This window comes from Magallana gigas, chromosome 6 (genome assembly GCF_963853765.1).
Source record: "Magallana gigas chromosome 6, xbMagGiga1.1, whole genome shotgun sequence".
NCBI lineage: Eukaryota > Metazoa > Mollusca > Bivalvia > Ostreida > Ostreidae > Magallana > Magallana gigas.
Window position 1 is genome coordinate 18,387,567 of NC_088858.1, and position 20,733 is coordinate 18,408,299.

The following is a 20,733-nucleotide window of genomic DNA, read 5'->3' on the forward strand; positions in this document are numbered from 1 at the left end:
CTGGTCACTTTATTATTTATGTTCTCCCTCACTTTATTCGTGTGAATATAAGTTATTTCCATTCTATGTAAATACAAGTAAAGACAATTTTACATGTAGGAATGCTACTCACTATAGGTATAACCTTTACATATAATATATTTATTTTCAACTTCAATCCATTGTCCGCTTTTTACAGTCTTCCAGTCCACACAGTCTTTGATATAAAGAGTACATTCCACATATTCATGTACTTGATTATCACTACTCTATACAATGTCACATGTATATTTATGTTAAACACCTATACATACATATGTAAAAATGTCAAAATACATACAAATCTGAAATAATTTTTCATATGATCGAAAACCAATATTTGACTCAGAAATACAAATTTTGGCAATGCTTTCTGTAAAAATTTACCAATAGACTTTAATATATCTAATTCTTCACAAATAACCTAAAGTAACCACTAGCTATAATAGGATAAAGCACAGGGGCATCGTATCCGCTCTACACTCCATGACATATATATTATTTATATATATGTCATAGAGTGTAGAGCGGATACGATGCCCCTGTGGATAAAGCCAGCTATGTTATGCTGTGCAGGGTTTGTCTTTAAAAAATCAAATGGCATTCAAATTAAGAAATGGTTTAGAATTATACAGAAAATGGTCTTGGTATATTCTCCCATATAAAACATGATTAAAAAGTTTATCATTTCATTTTTAAGGGTCGGGACCTGGCCATCTTAAGTACCCCCACCCTCCCATTAATTTATATAAAATATTAATCTTTTGGAATTCTTTTAATACCTAAGCTCTATTTAAGCCTCTAGAAACATCTATGATAATATTAAATTGTTACTATTGAAGAAAGTATAATGTAAATTTTGCATTCCGGAAAAATAAAGGTTGGTGGTATGATTTACACCACAGCGCTACCGCGCATGTGTCAATGAGTAAGACACTTCCGTATTAAAATAGTTCTTCTACAGACAGTACAGTGTATTACTGTGTTTTTATTTACTTTGTGGATGTTATTGATGTCAGCATGAGTCAGATAAAATAAAGGTAAAGTTTACATTATTTGACATTAATCTTTTATGTTTTAAAATAAATTCTTAGGGTAAAATATCCTTTTTTCACAGAAAAGAAAGAAGAAAAAAAACTCCTGTATTTTATTCATTAATGTAAATTATATTCTAACCAGAGTGAAGAATGAATGCAAAATACCGACATACTTACTTTTAACTGGGTAGAATTGTTGTCATATATTTTTGTATGTGCTAAATTTGGTGTTCCATAAAAATGCGGGTCAGGAACTGATAAAGGGTACTTTCGGTGTAACACTAACAGATTTGAACCACTGTTGTACTTTAACGTTATATGATGTGCTATTTAGTATAGAGATAAACACAGAGTGTGTATTCCCAAATAACTTCATTATATGTTGTGTTTATTTCTTATCAATTTTAAAAATCTGTTGTCAGCAGTCTGACAAATTATCTGACCATGCCCACACAGCCCCTGGCATTCTGTTTTACATGATATAAGACATTACTCATGTTTTGAGTCTTGCTTTTGTCCTTTGTGTATTATACCCTGTATATTATTGAATATGGACAAGATTATAAGAAGCCAGTTATTTTCTTAAATGTTATGAAAGACAAGCTAATGTAGTTTGTCCCTTTAATTGCTGTACATTTTTTTGTAAAATTCTTTTTCTTCTCTTTCTAAACGTTGAATATTGATATATATGTAAAAAATTCAGGGATTTCAATTTTACTTTAATAGTTTATTGTTCAATTAGAGATTTTTCAGGAGCTTTTCAGGGGTTGTTATGAAATTAAAGGTTTTATATATATGGATGCAAGACAGTTTTCCTCAATGTCAACTCGTTCCCAACACCCTGCATGAATTTTACTTGCCACCTATAATTTGCTAACTTTTCACAACCACAATAAAAGCTAGAACTCATCAAATGACCAACTTTCTCCTATGTCAATGTAACATTTTACTTGAACCATCAAAAATGACAAATATTATAAAAAGTTTAATTCAAGTGTAAATAATTTACTCTTATATTAATAAGAATATCAAATACCACAAATGTAGTACATGTACTGTACACTATCTATGCAATCATATAAGCAATTTTTACAACTGAAACAATGGTATTCTAGAGGATTTGTATCCTGAAGAACTGTACCATGAGTCCCTGTTTGCACTCATGTAGGTGTAACAAGCCCTATGGATTAGCTGTTCATTCTGCAGATGAAAACTTGAATGTCCTGTGCATGGCTGTGTCGGTGTGATCATGGTATTTGGATAATTCCACTTGGTACATGATACAGATTTATTTCACTCTAAGCAGTTGTACTGAAGCAATTCTCTTACAGTCACAATGATGGATTCCTTTTAAATCCACAAATATAGGGGAATTGATTATCCAATTATCCAATCCAAATATTTTTAGGTTGGTAATCAGGGTAGCATGCTATAAACACACTCTATAATAAAGCGGTTAAAAAGATAAAGTTTCAGATAAAAAATTTTTGACATGAAACTATGTTGGTATCAGTACGTAGTTTGTATTGAAGTGTATTGGGTGACTTTGTAAAGAAATGGGTTGGGGGTTGCTCAGAAAGTATGGATGAACTGGCCGGAGCGAAGTGACTATATTGCAGGTTGTCTGTATTTTGTCAATATGTATCACAAAAACTTAAGAACTAACTTACATTTTTACCTACATGCTTCATAGTATGAAATTTGTGTAGATCTGTATTTTCTAGCTACTGCAATAAAACATGAAAGGACTCATTAACAGTCCTATCTGTGATTTAATGGGTTATCTGATACACATATGCTTGAGCCAACAAGCCCTTTGATTTCATATGATTAGTAATTCTAAAATACTAGTACCTTAAGTTAAACTGTCACCCTGTTGATTTTTACATCTGAAATTGTTGTTTCAATGTTAAGAATATTCTTAAACAAGTACCTCATAAAAAATATAAGTATTTGCTAGTAGAAATCTTGATATCACGCACTAATATATATCATGCACTAATGTATATCATGCTTTATTAGGCACGGCTTGGGAATTCCCAATTTGCCTTAGCCATAAGGAAAAGCTCCTTAATTAGATAGATGTTTGATTTTTAGTTTCCACACCACTGAACTTGTCATGGTCAAGTAGATTTATGGACGGGTTTTATTGTACAAGCTGGAGATAATGGGAGAGGGAGGGGTGGGAAATTCATCACTAAGACACTGACCATGATAATATTCAGTTTTAGGACTGAGGATTCATGAAAGGGGGGGGGGCAGTGGGTCCATTTAATGGTTGACATACTGGTAGTAGAATGTACTTGATAATGCGCAGTTCATTTGCTTGTAAAATTATTTTGATAAACATGTATTGTAGTACATGCAAAACTGAGATCACTCGTAGTGGATAACTTACAGCTGCTTTATCAGATTTTTTTGGCTCAGAGATGGACCCAGAAAGGTGACATTTGAAACAATCAAGTATCTCCTGAACTAGATATTATATAACCTGAGTAAAATGTCTCTACAACAATGCTTCTTTCTTTAGTGGTACACATACAAAGAGTATTTAGTGTGTGCATAAATATATATACATCTAATACATTTATACATGTATTACCGGGTATACATGTTACATTTTATAGTACATGTAACTACATGTATTAATCATTTAGTAAGTACTTTTATGCTTGAAAATATACATGTATATATAGCACTATTAAAAATTTAAAACATATTAATTTTATATTTTCAAAATGTATTATTCATATTTCTAAGGTACTTCTATAATATGTAGTACCAGTAGATGTAATTTATGATTTTTCAGTGTTTATAAGGATCAATATCCAGAAATATTTAGCCACAGTACAAACAGTAGATAGTATTGATAACACTTTCTCACTGAGTGGAGGTGGAAGTAATACTAAATTTGGCCTTCCACAGATTTTCACTCTAAAGTGGATTGGTACTTAAGATCTAAGATGTATCATACTATGTGCATTTTATGCATCATGGGTTCATTATGCAATTTATTATGCCACAGAAATGCACAAGAATGAACAGAAGCTATGCACATGTTTGTGCATTCTGAAGTCAATAGTTTATTGGTTAATCCCCATTGGTCTATGATGATGTCTATTGTGTTGATGTAAAGAGGTATTTACTCTTCGTGTAACATGTGGCTGGGATTAATTAAAGTCAAAATTAGGTAAACAAAGTATACATAGAATGCTGTCTATTTATTGTAAGGAAATTCATATAATTTATTATGCATGTTGGCATGAATTTCATATTTTACAAATTTCTATTGTTAATTTTTTTTTCTTTTTTACAAATATATGTATGTATTTTGTCTTTTTGACATCTTGTATTGATAAATACCAGTATAGTTGTGTACACACCAGTATATCGATGACTTTTATGAAATATGCTGTATTCTAGTATATCATCGTTACGGTACACATGTTACATAACATGTGTACCATATTTCACTTATTTTTAAAGATTTTGTGTGGACATCATTAACAGTACCTATAAATACTTCAGATCTAATTCCTTGTAGTAATTCATATAAAGGATACAGGATTATGAGAAACAATTGAATAGAACAATGTATATGTAGTATTTGATAGTGATACAATGAAGAAATTACTGTACAGATACTTGATGAAAATCTTCTTTATGAAACACAGAATGGCATCCAAGGCAGACAAACACAGGAAGAAGGGGAAATCCTCAGAATGGTCCAAGTCGGGCAGTTTTATGAACAAACCTGATAGGGGATGGATCCACCCGGACTTCCAGCTGGACAAGGAGGCCGGCATTTGTTATGGAGTCCGAGTAAGTATACCATAAATAAACGAACTGATTTTGATTTCAGTTTTATTACACGTCATTATATGGAAAATACATATAAGGAATGAGCTACTGAAGTCTTGTTTTTACAGTCATTCACATATGGCGTAAATAATTCCTGTATTGATAATTTAAAAAAAAGTCACATTATTTACATGTAGACTAGTAGAATGTAACAGCAATGAAAACAGGCAGTGCATGAAGTTTAATGATAGTCTGTTATCTGAATTACTTGGTATTAGTATGGTAATATGATTGAATGGTAAAAAATTACAAAAGAATTAGTATATTTTATATTTGTATGAAATAGAATAGGAGAGTATGATCAATGGCATGTACCAGTATGTAAGCATGGTAAGTGTAGTACCGGTAAGTGTTATTGAAAACAAAATCTGTTGAATATACAATATGATGTACAAAACTGTGTTGGTCACAAGTTTTACATGGATCATGTCAAATATATCTAACTCTAAACTAGGTCACCTCGTACTTGGTTTTAATGAATCATAAGTGACTATAGCTGCAGTACCCAACCTGTTACACAGATCAATTCAGAAATTTTAAAACTCTAGCATATACAGGATCAGGATTATTTACCATACTGATTCTTTATAGGAAAAAAATTATACAACATTTTGTAACCATACATGATTTATTTTATCATGAAAAATTTGAAACTATTTTTTGAAAGCTGGGATATACCTTGAGTCTTATAGAATACATTTCAGGATGAGTAAAAAGAGAGACCGTTTTAACAAATACTTAGTGTCTTATTTAGCTCAGATTTGAAAGATAAAGCTGTTTGCTTAAGACCAGATTGACATAATGTAGATTTTCAGATCATATAATCATTGTCGTCAGCTGGATATCTATTATGTAAAGGGCACACATGCAATGTGTTAGTAAACAGCCGTTGCTATTTATATATGAAATCATGATGAATAGTTCCAGGAAGTGAATTTTACACTTAACGTCTATACTCAACTATAAATGCAGGATCACAAGGCCTGCATTGTTATTTACACATAATTTTTTTTTCGTAATGTTTCATCAAGGATATAGGGGTTGTTTGTGGCTAATTTCAAGAATTTACATTTTATTTATAGTCATGAACAAAAAAATATTTTGGGCAATTGTTTGATAATTAAAAGGCACGTCAATACCATCCTTTGTATGGTGTGTGCATTATTAAAATACCATGGCATATTTTAAATTTTATTAATACAAAGTATGACTTTTAAGTAGAGAAACTTAGGATGTGTAATTTGACAATTTATCAGTATATATGTTAGCATGATATCATTAATTGGACATAGTTGTTGAACCTTGTTTATAATGTTACACAAATTAATTGTCATTGATTAGATAAGTTTTCAATAAAACTACATGACTCTTAATGAAATATATTTACATTCTTCAGTATCTTTGCCTGTGATAACACTACGTATCGATTTTGTACTACATAACTCATAAAGCCAAATTGAGGCGTCATATTTAAATATTTAATCGTACGATGGTTTAAAATTATATAAATATAAGTAATAAGGAATCATTTTATGAATATTATGAGGTGATAATTTCGGTCGCGGCGTGATCAAATCTATCATAAAGCCCTCCAGGCTTTATTGGATTTGATCACGCCCGACCAAAACTATCACCTCATAATACTCAAAGAATGATTCCTTATTCCTTATATAAAGCTGATCGTACAAATCAGGAAAAAGCCTGATAGATATTAATTTATTGTAAGTACATGTATTGCAAATGATATTTTAGTAGCTTAATTAATTAAAAGGGGTACTTTAAAAGCCGTAGAGTTGAATCAGTTTCACAACGAAGCTCTGGTATAGAATGTGGGTATGTTCCTTCATTGTCCTTCCTGTAAACCAAACATTGCACGGTGACAGAAATAGATGTAAGTCATTCAGTCAGTGTGATAATTAAAATAATGATAAGCTGTGGGAAAAAGAGGATTATTTATATATTCATATCACCTTAATTACCATATTTCAACGTGTATAGCAAAAATGAATTGTTTGCCATCGAATCAAAACTAAAACTTTTTTAATTCATTTTTTTTATGGACAAGTACATTTTTTAATTTACCTATTAAGTTAAGCTGAAAGATGTGTTTTTTGTAAAGCTGATGTCTGTGTTCGCTTTTTATTTACCAGATCTCTCGGAGTTTGATTCCCATTCAAGTGGGACGGTAGAACACTTGTATAGATCTATGTTTACTGCTGTCAGTGGTTTTTTTCCTAAGTAAATCTGTGCTTTGTACATTCATCAATAATCAGTATCCAACTTTATGGTTAAGTACCTCATATTAGTTGTAACCATTTCCTTAGCAATAAGAATAAATATGTATTCATTGATTTTGATTTTTCATTTCAGTATATTGGTTGTATAGAAGTCAAAGAATCTATGAGGTCTTTGGATTTTGAGACAAGAACTGCACTTGCCAGGTTTGATCAAACATTATTTCACAGTCAAATAATGCATGATATATTTATTTGTAATGTTTTCTCATTTTTATTTCAATTTAAAAGGGATGGGTGGGTAATTTTAAAATGTCACTATAACATGTGCAGCTTTTCATGACAATTTCGAGTGAATTTTGATTTACCTTTTGTTTTTTACAGGGAAGCAATCAACAGAGTATGTGAGGCTGCTGGCCTCAAAACAGCCAAGAAAAGAAAGGTACCTTATATTTTGTAATTATCTCTGTCACAAAAATATCATGGGGGTACATTGTATTATAAAATCTATTAATTCAAGACCTGGATGAGTATTAATATTATATTTAACTTTTGTTGTATCTATGACAAGGGTTTTCTGTGAAAGATCACAAATTAAAAAATGACCTACAACATTTGGCGCCCTGCATGTATATTTAGATCATTGTGACATTTGTTTCTTTGAATAAAAATCTTCCCTGTACAAATTACTTTTATAGAGATGTTTGCTAAAATTGCATGAGGAAGTATATGTACATGTATCTATCAAAAGTAAAAAAAAAACCACAAAAAAAAACATGATTAGTTATACTCTGTCCCGAGTTTTTGCTTCCACCACTTTTTGCTTGATATTTCAATAATAGTTAATACCTTTGTGCTCAAACTACGTTCATCCAAAAATATGAAAAATGTCCAGATTATCTGTTTTGAAACGCCCCCTATACTGCTTCAGGTTTCAATACACATCCCAAAATTGAAAGTCTACAGAGATTTTGCATTGCATATATCAGTCATTAATAAGCCCGGATGATAACGTTAAAAAATTGCGCGATGTATTCCGAGTGTATTCCGAATGGATGAAAAGATGTAAACATTTCCCATTATAAATCTCCTTAAGAAAATTGTTTTCGTTCCTGTGAAATTTTATGAGTGAAAAGGGATAATTGTTCAATGAAGATATCTTGGATATATTCCCTTTCATCGATTTCAATTGTATTTCTTTCACAGGTATGTGTATTTTTATTAAAAATCATCAAAAATTGATGGAAGCAATAACTTGGGACAGACTATAGAGGAAAATTACTTGCAATTTTTATATATTTTTCATTATGTTTGTTTTAGATTGATAAGAAGTTGACTAAAATGTTAGGAGAGAAGCCAATTTTACAATATGCTGGTTCCAATGTCAACCTAACAATATCTACAGAATGTCTCAACCTTATGATCATGGAATCAGGGGAGGTAATTCAGACAAACAAATTAATAAAGAACTGATTAATACTGGCTCTTGAAGTTTGTCATGTAATACAACTATTTACTTTTTACATTGTTATGTAATACAATTATATATGCACTTTACACATTGTTTACTTTTATAACATTGTTGCACATAATGATGCAATAAAACCACATTATTTTGCCATGTTAAAATCAAATATATTTGCTGATAAACATTTGAGATTACATGTAGTAAACAGTCATTTTGCTTTATATTTATTGAAAATGCATTATTCTACCTATTTAGTGCTGCTACCATAATATTAAAATTTTTCGCTATCTTTTTATCTAAAACTTGATAACAAACACTATTTCAGGTGCGGCCTATTTAAAATGTAAAAATTGATGTACATGTAACTATTTTTTTTTTTATAGATTGATCATGTTTTGCAATATCTAAACATTCAGAGCACTAAAAAAGGAGAATTACATTTTATACCTTAATATCACTTATAAACTCATTTTTGTATATTGAGCTTTTTACATTTACTAAGATATACTGATTCTAAAAAATATTTCATGTTTACTACAGATAATTGCCTCACATCAGATGCCAGGGATCTCGTTTGCATCAGGAGGAGATGCAGTGAGTTGAAATATAAAGATGAACACTTTCCACTTTGTTTTGCATCTGATTATCAGTGTTTTTGATGAGAAGTTGTTACTACATTGTTTCATTTGGTAACTATACTTTGATGATACCGTGGTAATTGCTTTTTCAGGAGACTCTGGATTTTGTGTCCTACGTAGCCAAGGATCTGGTGAACGGTCGGGCCTGCCATGTGTTGGAGTGTGGAGGGGGGCTGTCGGAGGACGTCATTACAACCATTGGGCAAGCATTCGAACTGCGATTTAAGGAGTATCTGAAAAACCAACCCAAGGCCATGGAAATTCCTGATAGGTAAGCAAACAAAGATATAACGTGAAGATGTCAAAGGCAACCACTAATTTGACATTTTCAGAGATTTTGTGAGATGGTAAGAACCTGCCCATGATCTAGGTATAAATGTTTATATAAACTTCATATGTTTTTTATAGCAGTACTGATCCTTTTAGTGAAGGTGCATTATTTGATGAGAGTGGTCTTTATTCTGTCGTTTCGGAGAAATCAAATGTAAGCTTTACATAAAATATGCAACACTAAGCTTAAATGCTCATTTGTGCACAGGACGCAGCATATAAGCATTACAGTATTCACTACCTCTTGTATGTCGACTTCAGTTTTGCGGCTACCTTTCTGTCATGAACAGAAGACAAACTGTTAAAGGTCATTCTGATCCATGGTAAATTAATTGTAACAATGAAAATTAAAAATTGCTATTTTGATTTTTATAGTACATGTATTATCTATACTGAGGCAGGGACTGACAAATACATTTTTTAAGCACTTGCCCTCGGGCAAGTGGCAAGGCAAAATTTTCTTGCCCTACCTCAATATCTACTAGCCCAACCAAATTCTTTATTGTGATTAAAAATAACGATACACATACCGTACGATGTTTTTGCCCTTCACTTTAAATTTTTCTTTTAATACGAGTACCCTTCATAAAATATATAGTTTTGATTCAACATCTCTTCCTCTTGGTTTTCTCGAGAATGTGTTAAAAAATCAACATAAAACATGTTGATATTTAGTTGGATTTGTTTTAAAGGTAAAAAACAAACATTTTATAAACAGTTTTGGGTGTTTTGATAATTTTTGTCACCTTAGGTGAATGTCCGAGATAATAGGTCACAAGCGCACACGTCTTCACGGCCATGATTTCATTTAGGCCACAGAGGTGTTAAAAATAAAGGTGAAATGAATCATTAGGAGTTGTATCTAATCATATTATGCCTGATATTTTAATTTTAAAAAAGTTCTAGGCTATTATAATGATTAGTGAGTGATAACGGGCACACATCTATTTTTAACATCAGTTATGGCGGCGTACACGGAGACGGTGAACACAGCTCAAAGAAGTCGAACATAGAATAAACAGCTCAAATTGATGTTAAATTGTCAAATTATAATCAAAACAGTTTTTGCAATTAAACACTTTAACAAAGATTAAATTAGTTTTAAACATTATGATAAACAAACACAAGAACAGTCGATCTGAAGAACAGTAGTTAGAATTTTATTTCATTATGATATAGCCTATGCTGCACCTGAAAAAAAAACCCGTCAAAATCCTATTGTGGTTTATGATTTAAGCACCCTTAGATCGTAAAGAATTTTCTAGAAAAAAGTGAGTATTATGTTCATCAAAATACGGTACTTTCATTTTCAGTACATATGCAAAAGTTTCAAAAGTCACTTGCCCACGGGCAAGTCCCAACCGATTTTTTACTTGCCCGATCGGAAAAACCACTTGCCCCGGGCGTCGGGCAATCGGATTTGTCAGCCCCTGACTGAGGAATATTTTGGGTACAACAATTGGTATAATGATATAAGGCTTCTGGATGTCATGCTACTATTAGATGTCATGTAATACAAATATGGTAAGCCATTACAGAATGCCGTGTAATAGATGTCAGCCGACATTGGTTCACAGTATGCATGCACATGTAAAGAATTTCACAAAGGAGATAATCTATAATGTTTACACCAGGTCGGACGGTCCCTTGGCTGAGGCTGATGCCTGGGGAGATGATGAGAACGAGTATTATAATGACCGCCCTGATGCACGCCCACCCTCACCCCCTGTATCCAAAGCACCGCTCGCTGAGTATGCCACGCCTCCTTCCAACCTCCCTGTAAGTTACATGTCGCACTCTATCACATTAGCATCAATCTTATTACTTGTAAAGAAATATTTAATAAGTACTTTATCAATAAATGTTGATCTGATGAGCATATTACATACATATTTCATTTGATGCCTGCATTGCAGCAATAAGAATTTATGTTGTACTCTGTAGGTCAGTGATGGGGTTTACTCCTCAGTGAAAGACAAGATGTCCATGTATGACACTCCAAAGGAACAGCCTCTCATTGATTTGTCAGACAAAGATGCCAATATGTACGATAACAAGGGTAGGTCTGAGCTTTGGGCATCTTTTGTTGTCCTGGCCATATTGTTTAAGATTTCAATTGTTACATAATAGTGCAAGTACTTGTGATATGTACAGGCAGTATTGAATCATGCTTAAGGAATATTTTGTGTCATGAGTGCATAAGTTCATAAATATTTGAATTGTAGAAAATTCCACATCCCCTGATTTTAAACCTGCAGTTTATGACAACAAAGAGAACTTTGATATAGAGCTCCCACCCAGACATCCTCCTTCCCCATCTCCCCCAGTGGGTAATCTGCCTGATGCCCCACCCCCCAGGTTCAAGGAACCAGCTAAGTCTGTTGAGGATCCTTTTGACTTGGGTAACTTATTATAATAAATAACAATTTACTTTTTCTTCTTTAGATATGAAAATTACTGTTGTACTACTGAGTATGGCTATCTTAGAAAATTATTTTTATGTTTGTAATTATACACTCTTCAAGCTTTCAAAGCTCAAATCTTCTGAAAATGTCTAAATTTTTGTTTTGAAAACCAATGATTGAAGTCAAGTTTTTAACAATGTCTAAATTTTTTAATTGTGTAAAGAAATTAAAGGTAAAAAATATTATGTACCATAAAACAACAGATTATTTTCAATGATTTAGAGCCATTTAGTGCTGAATTACCTCCCCCAAGACACAAATCCAAACAAAATGGTGTACATGAAAAACCCATCGAGGACAAAGCAGTGTGTGATACCCTACCACAAATGAAGGGAACCCCTGTCCCAGATAGTCCGAACCCCACCGGTAACCTGAAGAGCATTGCCCCCATGTTTGAGGAGTGGTATCACGGTGCTTTACCCAGGAAACATGCAGAGAAACTTCTACAAAAAGATGGGGACTTTCTGGTGAGAAAGAGTTCAAGTGACCCTAATCAATTCGTTCTGAGTGGAAGGCAAAATGGCATGATCAAACATTTATTATTGGTGGATCCCGATGGAGTGGTATGAAAACATATTGAGCACTTTACTACACATATTTTAAATTCATGTTTTGAAATATGTTGTGATGTTTATTTAAACTACTGATATAATTCTGAAATTTATCATTCAGAAATCATGATATTGTACATGCTGCTTCCATAATTTGTATTGGGGAAAACGACCAGGATATGATTTTATCCAATCAATTGTGTTGCGCCATTTGTACTTGTTTGTCTTTTAGTGTTTTCTTGTGTAAAATTTATTTGCATAGTACATGTGTACTCAAATTCTGCTTGGTTCTACAGTATTTTATTCTGTTGACAGGTTAGAACCAAGGATCACACATTTGACAGTGTGCCTCATCTTATATCTTATCACAGAAGTAAGAACTTTCCAATCATCTCGCAGGAGAGTGTTCTATATTTAGTTCGACCAATCAGCAACAACTACACAAACTGCTGACCAGTTAAAACTGTGGAGACAAATCAGAAGGACATGTGATCAATTGAACCACTACCTAATTGCCTGCTAGGTTGCCTTGAGTTATCAATTTTCAGAATACAAATTAATATATTAAATTTATCATTCATGCTAAAGTACTGAAAATGAAAAGATGCATAATACACAGATGTCTTTACCACAACGATGCTTTACACATGTAAATTTTGAAGAAAAAAACCCCAAACAGATTACACAATGTATATACACAGTATGCTTAAGTCTTGACCAAAACTGAAACAATTTATTAGATTATTAATCTAAGAGTGGTTGCACAATAATTGCTTTAAGTAGTAAGCACTACCAGAGAGATCAAGAGGGCAGCAATTTTATGTGTACATGCATGTATTAACTCATTTTATAAACTGCTTGTTATTCTATGCCAGTTTATTCATTTTCTTCACTTAAATTTATACTGCAATTTGCACATCCTGAATTCCTTATTCACATGATTGTCAGTCTATGAATTTTGAATGAAATGTAAAAAATGTGTACATGTACATCCAAAAAAACTGAAGAGCTTTTTACTTATGAGATCATAAGACTACAAAGGTAACTTACGAGTGCATGTTATAGCCAGTATAAGAATGTACCAGTTTATAATCATTTCAACTCTAAAATTGCTGCAAGTTTGTGGTTGTTTTTCTCCAACTTACTCATAGAAGTAGATGTTTATTTTATTGATCCCTGTATAATATGTATCTGTCTAAAGACCAGGTAATGGATATAGATGTTCCAGTGGTTTTAAACATCCCATTACGTGTATGTTTGTCTTTTAATACCGATTTCAGTAATACAAGATCAACAACACATGTAGTTTGTTTTACATTTAAGATGGTAACACTGCAAAGCAGTTCAAATGCATGTTTTTTACATGACTATGTACATGGTGTATAGAATCTTAAAAACTGGTATAATTAGAATTGATGAAGCCTACAAAAAATCCATAAAGTACCTGGGTTTTTTTTCTTCACATAATAGAGTCATGGAATAAATATATTCTATATTTCTGCATGTTTTTTTTTTCAATGCAAGATTTCATAGTTTTATATAAAAATGAGTTTTGTAGTAAATGTTTTTTTTACTCCAGGTCAGAATTTTGAAGAGAGGCATGTAATGCAATGTTTATGTATATAGTGTCAGATAGATTTTGTGTAAGTACTAGTTTTATTTATATATATATCTCCAAGAAAGGGTTCTTTGTTTTTGTTCAAGGGCTGGTACCTATTGCCATACAAAAAAAAAATCAATGTTTAGTCATGATTTATATGTCCTTCATTTATGTATCACAGCCTCATAAGTACTTGAGTTCATTGTCAAGATTGAACATATTGTATACAAAGGGATTAGAAACAAAATTAAATAACTTACAATTTTCTTTTTAATTTAAACCAAATACATGTATGTGACTGCGAGACAGGGAGGTACTGTATATTCTTTTCAAAACTATTTTATTTCCAAAATGACTGACATGTGTTTGGAATTTCAACCCGAGTTGATTAGTGGACAGCTACACTTGACTGCTCTGGAAATATGTACCGTAATCATTGTTTTGTTATTCAAATTGGTAGAAGTTTTGCTAATTTTTTTCCATCACAATTTGCTATATAAATTGTTTCTTTTTTAAATGTGATAACCATTTATGTGTGAAGTTTTTGTCTAGTCCTCAGTGCTTTTAATGTTTTTGACTAATTTTAACTTAAATTCTTTTCGAATTTTTAAAACAATTATTTTTCTGATTCATGTCCAAGACAGACAGAAATATGCTACTTTGGTTTTTAAAGAGATATAGTTTTGATGTACGGAATTCCAGCATGTTCAAGGGAACCAAAAGTTCATTACTCATACATATAAAGTTCAACTTTAAATTTTGAAAAGCATGCATAATTAAATTACTTCATTTAAAAGTTGTTTAATGAACAGAAAGCTTTACCTTAACCACGAAAAGATCACTTTTTTTTATTACCTACATAATACATGTACTTGTTGTTATAATGCTTAAAATTCACTAAATATATACAAGTATGATCAAACAATGCATGTGTGTGAATGTTTTAGTATCCTTACATCTCTTTCATTTGGTTGTGATTTATATTTTTAACATCAACTAATTTACTTTCATTCAATAAGCTCTTGCCACTTTTAAGTAAAAAGGAATGCATGTATTCAGAGAACCTACAATTTTCTGTTTTTAAATGCTTCTGATGATAGTGCAGTGAACAGCTAAATCCTATTGTGTCTGGTCTTCCAAACTTGTCTTGCCTAGAAAATGTGGCATATACTTCTAAATGAGGATTAAGCTGCAATGTGAAATCCATTACAATCAAGTTCTGGCATAAATTATCATATGCTAGATTAATCACAGAACTTCAATTCTCAAGAATTTTTCTAAATCTGTACACAAATCATGTTTTAAGTACAGAGGATTTATTTTTTAGAGTAGAATCCACTTTAATGAAGATATTGGAGTACTGTCAATCATTTTGTTTGTGCTTTCATGGGGTGGTGGATCTTAATATTATAATCATACATCACTGTATTTGAGTGTGATATAAAACACACAGAGATTAGGAACATTAATTAAGGATAGAAATGTGGTAAGATTTTTGTTCAGTTAAAACATACTGTTTTTATTAACAGAAGAATTTGTATTAATATTATTACATTGTACTTGTAATTTAACTAATACTGTGTAAGTGATACATGTACTGGTATGAGTGAAATTTATTGTTACTCTTCATTTTGTTAAGACTTTTTTTAGGGCAAAAACCCCAACAAATATTAATTTCATTATGAATCTATGTTTACTTTTCTATGTGCAAGTATGTGATATAAAATGATTTGTAAAAAACCAAACAAGTGTTGTTCTTGATTTACTCGTATCAAATTCCAATTAAATTTGCTGTTGAAACACAACAATATACATTAAGTTATGCAGTAATTTAATAGCTAGGACTCCGCTATTTGCGTGGCTTATAGTGTTAGAACTCCCTCCACTGGTTCCATTAGTATTGACCATATTGACGTTGTTGGGTTGAAGCTTTACCTATACAATGTCCAATGGTGGAGGCTGTAAAGTGACCTTGAACCAATTTACGGGATCAAAGGTCAAGGTAAAATACATGTAACCTCTTGGTAATATCCTTGGGTAGTAACCATGAATCAATTCTGTCTATTGCTGTATGATATACAATTGTACCATGTCCCATGTATTTTTTTTAAAGCATATTTCGTTTTGACCATGTTGGGCTCAAAATTCATCCATACTGTTTCTGTTCATAGAGGAATGTACAGTGATCTTGAACCAGTTTCAACTTTTATAGATCAAAGGTCAAAGTAGAGACCTCTATGTAATGAACTCTGCTAAAAGCATAGTCCTTTGAGATAATCATCATCACACTGATACCTGCTTAAAACACTACCTTCTTGCATTAAAGCGGGTGATATTGCTTATTTGGGCCACATGACACTTAAAGGCCCTATGTCTTTAATCAAATGCAATTGTTTAATAGGAGCCAATGTTTGAAAAAAAATTGAAAACCCCAATTTCTAGCTTGCTTTTATACTTGTTGCAAAAACAATTTTTTAAGTCAATCTCTTTTTTCTGTAAAATAATTTTGAAATGAATTCCACATTAGCAGGAATTTGAATGTGGCTTCTGCTCACAACAGCTTTATAAACTGATGCATAATGAACACTTTCTTTCGTGCACAGTTTATTAGAATACAACAGTTTTGGGTCCTTGTTTCTTTTTAACAACAGGCTTAAGGTTTGCTTCCTCAAAATCAACCTCAGCATCTACACTAGAATGGGCAGTTATAGTTGGTAAGCAATAGCTTCTCACTCCTGTTAAAATAAATCGATATACATACATGTATTAATGACATCTGAAAGTATACATACACTACACTATAGTTTACTGTTACCAATTGATTTTAAGCATACAGTACATGTATATGTTACAGTATTAATTCTACTTTAACTTTACATTGAAATTTTTATTGTATACAGGGTTATTTTCGTCCTTGTAATTTTCGTCCTTCTACACTTGCAAACAGTTTCAAATCGTCATGAATTCGCCCAGACACTGTTGTGTTTAAAGAGAGATAATTTGAGACAGTGAAATTCGCTCAATCTTAAATTTGCCTGCTAACAAAGAGGGCAAAAGAGGCGAAAATAGGATGGGGGTGAATATTTCCAAGTGATCAGAATTCATATTGCTACCTGCAGTTCAAGTTGTTCATATAATATGTAGAATTTTTAAAATGTACAAGTGTTGTGCAATATATTGTGCAACTTTCAGTCAACTAGTGGATTTGACTATTATTAAGGTTACACTTAGGCATATAATTATTATGTAATTGTGATTTACAGAATAGCTTATTTTTATCGTACATATTTAAAAAGTGTTAGTCTACTTAAGTTGAACAGACTGACAAATTTGCAATGAAATGCATGCAATAAAGAAATTTATGGAATTCTTCAAACCTTGTTGACTTTGGAGCTCTGGACAGTCTCTTTGATAATGTTCAACAGATTCACAGATCTTGCAACATCCCCCTAAATGAAAAAAAAAAATATTTGATTTAAATTCACGCACCTTAAAATTTACAAACTGACCGCTCTATATATAAACTCTCCATCATTTTTTTAAATAACAGATACTTGTACAGTGTACCTGTATATGTTTTATTACAGTTGCTTTCTCTATTCTGCAATATATATGTAAGCAAAAACACAGCTAAGCTTTGTTTTAAAGAATTTTGAGCTTTGTATAGTGCTTGTAACTCAACAAATGACATTCTGGTTGAATAATATATAAATGTCTTTAATATTGATATGCACTGTAAATATTAAAATTGGAAAAATTGAAATGATTTTTTCAGTTCATATTATGATTGTCTATTCAATTGTCTTCAATTCTTATTTCGCCTTTCAAAAATTCATCAATTCGCTTTCTAAAATAGGCTATATTTCATGAATATTTCGATGAATTTTTCTTACCCATAGGATAAAGTCCTTTTGGATTATCGGGACATTGCTTTGAAAGATGACCAGTTTCTCCACAAATAAAACATTTGGCATAGGGAAATTTACCTGAAATCCAATAATATAAAGAACATTTGAAGGTGGTATGGGACACCTCTGTATTAATATATTGTGACATATTTCCAATCAAAATAAACATTAAGATTAAGTACGCTATAACTTTATGATTCTTTTTTTTTTTTTCCAAAAATTGTTACAAAACAACAGAGCGCAATTGGTTAGAGCAAAAAGTACAAATCCATAAGTCATGAGTTCAATCCCACTGGGGCTTTTGTAATTTTTACCTTTCCAAAATTTTTAAAACTTAATTCTTAGTAAAACATTGTGAAAATTCAAAAACAGTGAAAGTATTTGGGTTATTGTGTTCTTTTATCCACATTAATATCAAAAGGTGTCCCATACCACCTTAAATCTGATAAAACTACCAAAATAATGCAGATTTATTACAGCAGAAGGTTTTAACTATGATGGTGGCCAGAAGCATTTTAATGTTTAACTCTAACATGAAATGCAGTGGATAATAGAATCATAAAAATAAAATAAATAAAAAATAAAGGTGAACCCAGTACCCAGTATACATTTCTGTATTGAAATATATTTTAAAAGTTTCTGTGAAGTCAGGTAAATGATTCATTCATGTCAGAACGAAACATTGCTTTACCCTTGGACCGAGAGAAACTTATTTATAGATTAATCTAATTGATATCAAAGTTTAGCATGTTTAGTGAGTTTGAAGGCTACCCCCACTCAATAAAGCTTAAGTTAAAGATTTTTAAATGTTATATACCGGCATTAAGTTTAAAATTACTGTAAATTCCTCATTTCACTTACATACTGAATTCTATTATTCCACTGTTTAGTATCAAATCACGAGAATATAAAATCAAGAGCACCTTTTTTTGTTTTATAATTTGATATAGTTCAAAACTGTTTGAAAACTAAACAAGAGATTTTAAGAATATGCGAGGCAAACTTTGATAAGGGGCAAAAAAGCACGTATCCTTTTTTGTTAAGTTGGTTTTGTAAACAAATTTTACATATCATTTTCACATTAAAAAATGGCTTAATAAACCAAGAATACTACATGTATATACCACAATGTCTTTTATTAAACACATCTCAGCATAGCCATCATTTAAAATCATTCACAAAATTTGATAATAAATCAGACCAAGCAGCATTAGTAATTTTATTGCAAATTAATGATGAATAACTTGAATTTCATTTTAATGTTCTTCATTTTTATTTTATTTTCTCTTTATGATTAAAAAAAAAAGTTCAAACCAGGTGGTAACTTCACAGAACATCTGGACGCTGAGTGTTCTGTTGATCCACACTTGAAACATATACCAGTTCCTTGCTCAATGTCCCTTTTCGCCTCTGGACAATCAGACATTAGGTGACCTGATCCTCGACAATTGTAGCACACCTACAATGATTTTCAATATGTTCAGTTTTATTCAAAGTGAACAAAAAATACAAGTCTTGTTTCCAAACTTTTTAAGTATTTACTATCTGATTGCAATACTATATTTAGTGCGTTTACATAAATTGAGACATAATATGTATACCAATTCATCTTGTTTCTTCTGAATTCTTTTTACCCTCCTATCTTCGCTTCTCTTGACTTTCTTGTAAGCCTCTTGTAGCTGTAACTCTGTCGTTTTCTTTTGTGAAAGATTTCTCAGACGCGACTCCAAACTTGTTTGTTTATCACTTTGTTCATTAGGAGCCTTACTATGATGCACCACATCCTCAGTCTGTTCAACTTTCTGTTTAACAGCTTTGCCATCTTTGTTTTTCTTTAACTTTTTTGTTTTTGTCTTTTCTTTCTTGCTTTTTTTGTCGTCCTTCTTTAGCTCATTCCACTCCGACGCATCCAGTGGTCTTTTCCTGTTTCCATCGGAAGCACGCGCAAATCGAGTCATTTTAACGTTTATATCAAATCAGAAATTAGTTTAAAATATAAGAGCTACTTTAAATAATTAAGAACAGCAAAGTCTTTCAAGAAAATGGGCCAAAATCGAACAAAAACATGTGTCGAGTCCAGTGGAATCTGCAAAATTCATATAGGATATGCTGTTGTGTAGACTAAAATTAAAGCCTTTTCAATATTTCGTATATTTCCGGAAAATTACTCGAAATGATTTTTACTTGAAACCCATCAAACCTTTTGCAAGTTTAAATGGCATACAACACATATTTTCAATTTATACAATAACTACATATGATATATAAACGACCAAATCACAGTTATAGATCGAATGAAAGGAATGACCTTTATCAGTCCAATGATAAAATTTACCATAGATACCGGGTATGCTGAACATAACTTTTAAAATAAAATCCTGGTTCATACACGTACTTTCATTCATTGCATTTATCTTTCACTTTATACCCTTTATTTCTCGAAATTCTCTAAGTAGAATCCCACTTTTACAAGTGGTGGCGTGTTTCATCGTCGGTAACCCAGTGTCGATCTCGCTTCCCTTACCGCTCGGTCCTCTCTTATACTATAAGAGAAGCGAGACCGACCGTGAGTTTGTTCGCTAAATGAAATGAATGTAAATCTACCCCCAACATCTTTCTACAA

General features: G+C 31.8%; 2 protein-coding genes across 4 annotated transcripts; one reads left to right on the forward strand and one right to left on the reverse strand.

Moving 5' to 3' along the window:
- Positions 1 to 929: 929 nt before the first annotated feature.
- LOC105331060 (SHC-transforming protein 1) lies at positions 930 to 13,273 on the forward strand. 3 transcript variants are annotated; one of them, XM_011433098.4, is made up of 12 exons: positions 930 to 1,058; positions 4,730 to 4,877; positions 7,287 to 7,357; positions 7,535 to 7,592; positions 8,471 to 8,590; positions 9,159 to 9,212; positions 9,349 to 9,527; positions 11,221 to 11,365; positions 11,531 to 11,645; positions 11,812 to 11,988; positions 12,274 to 12,614; positions 12,918 to 13,273. In XM_011433098.4, the coding sequence occupies exons 2-12, from the start codon at positions 4,731 to 4,733 to the stop codon at positions 13,053 to 13,055; spliced, it is 1,545 nt and encodes a 514-aa protein (XP_011431400.3). In that variant the 5' UTR covers positions 930 to 1,058; position 4,730; the 3' UTR covers positions 13,056 to 13,273. The 3 variants fall into 3 exon arrangements, with proteins under 3 accessions (XP_011431400.3, XP_034323578.2, XP_011431398.3); XM_034467687.2 differs by lacking the exon at positions 930 to 1,058 and adding an exon at positions 3,470 to 3,498; XM_011433096.4 differs by lacking the exon at positions 930 to 1,058 and adding an exon at positions 4,106 to 4,245.
- Positions 13,274 to 15,521: 2,248 nt separating this feature from the next.
- On the reverse strand, positions 15,522 to 20,233 carry LOC105331059 (zinc finger CCHC domain-containing protein 9). The gene is made up of 5 exons (XM_011433094.4): positions 19,712 to 20,233; positions 19,425 to 19,569; positions 18,096 to 18,188; positions 17,580 to 17,651; positions 15,522 to 16,937 (listed from the first exon to the last, which is right to left on the reverse strand). Exons 1-5 carry the CDS (start codon positions 20,066 to 20,068, stop codon positions 16,810 to 16,812), a joined length of 795 nt encoding a protein of 264 aa, XP_011431396.3. The 5' UTR covers positions 20,069 to 20,233; the 3' UTR covers positions 15,522 to 16,809.
- Between the last annotated feature and the right edge of the window lie 500 nt (positions 20,234 to 20,733).

Excerpts from the sequence above, each read along its gene's own strand:
- LOC105331060 (XM_011433096.4), top strand. The coding sequence starts at position 4,214 with ATGTGGCTGGGATTAATTAAAGTCAAAATTAG. Across the intron at positions 8,591-9,158 it reads TGATCATGGAATCAGGGGAG|ATAATTGCCTCACATCAGAT; the intron begins GTAATTCAGACA and ends TGTTTACTACAG. Across the intron at positions 11,366-11,530 it reads CGCCTCCTTCCAACCTCCCT|GTCAGTGATGGGGTTTACTC; the intron begins GTAAGTTACATG and ends TGTACTCTGTAG.
- LOC105331059 (XM_011433094.4), bottom strand. The coding sequence starts at position 20,068 with ATGACTCGATTTGCGCGTGCTTCCGATGGAAACAGGAAAAGACCACTG. Across the intron at positions 17,652-18,095 it reads AAAAGGACTTTATCCTATGG|GGGGATGTTGCAAGATCTGT; the intron begins GTAAGAAAAATT and ends TTTTTCATTTAG. Across the intron at positions 16,938-17,579 it reads AGAGCTCCAAAGTCAACAAG|GAGTGAGAAGCTATTGCTTA; the intron begins GTTTGAAGAATT and ends TTATTTTAACAG.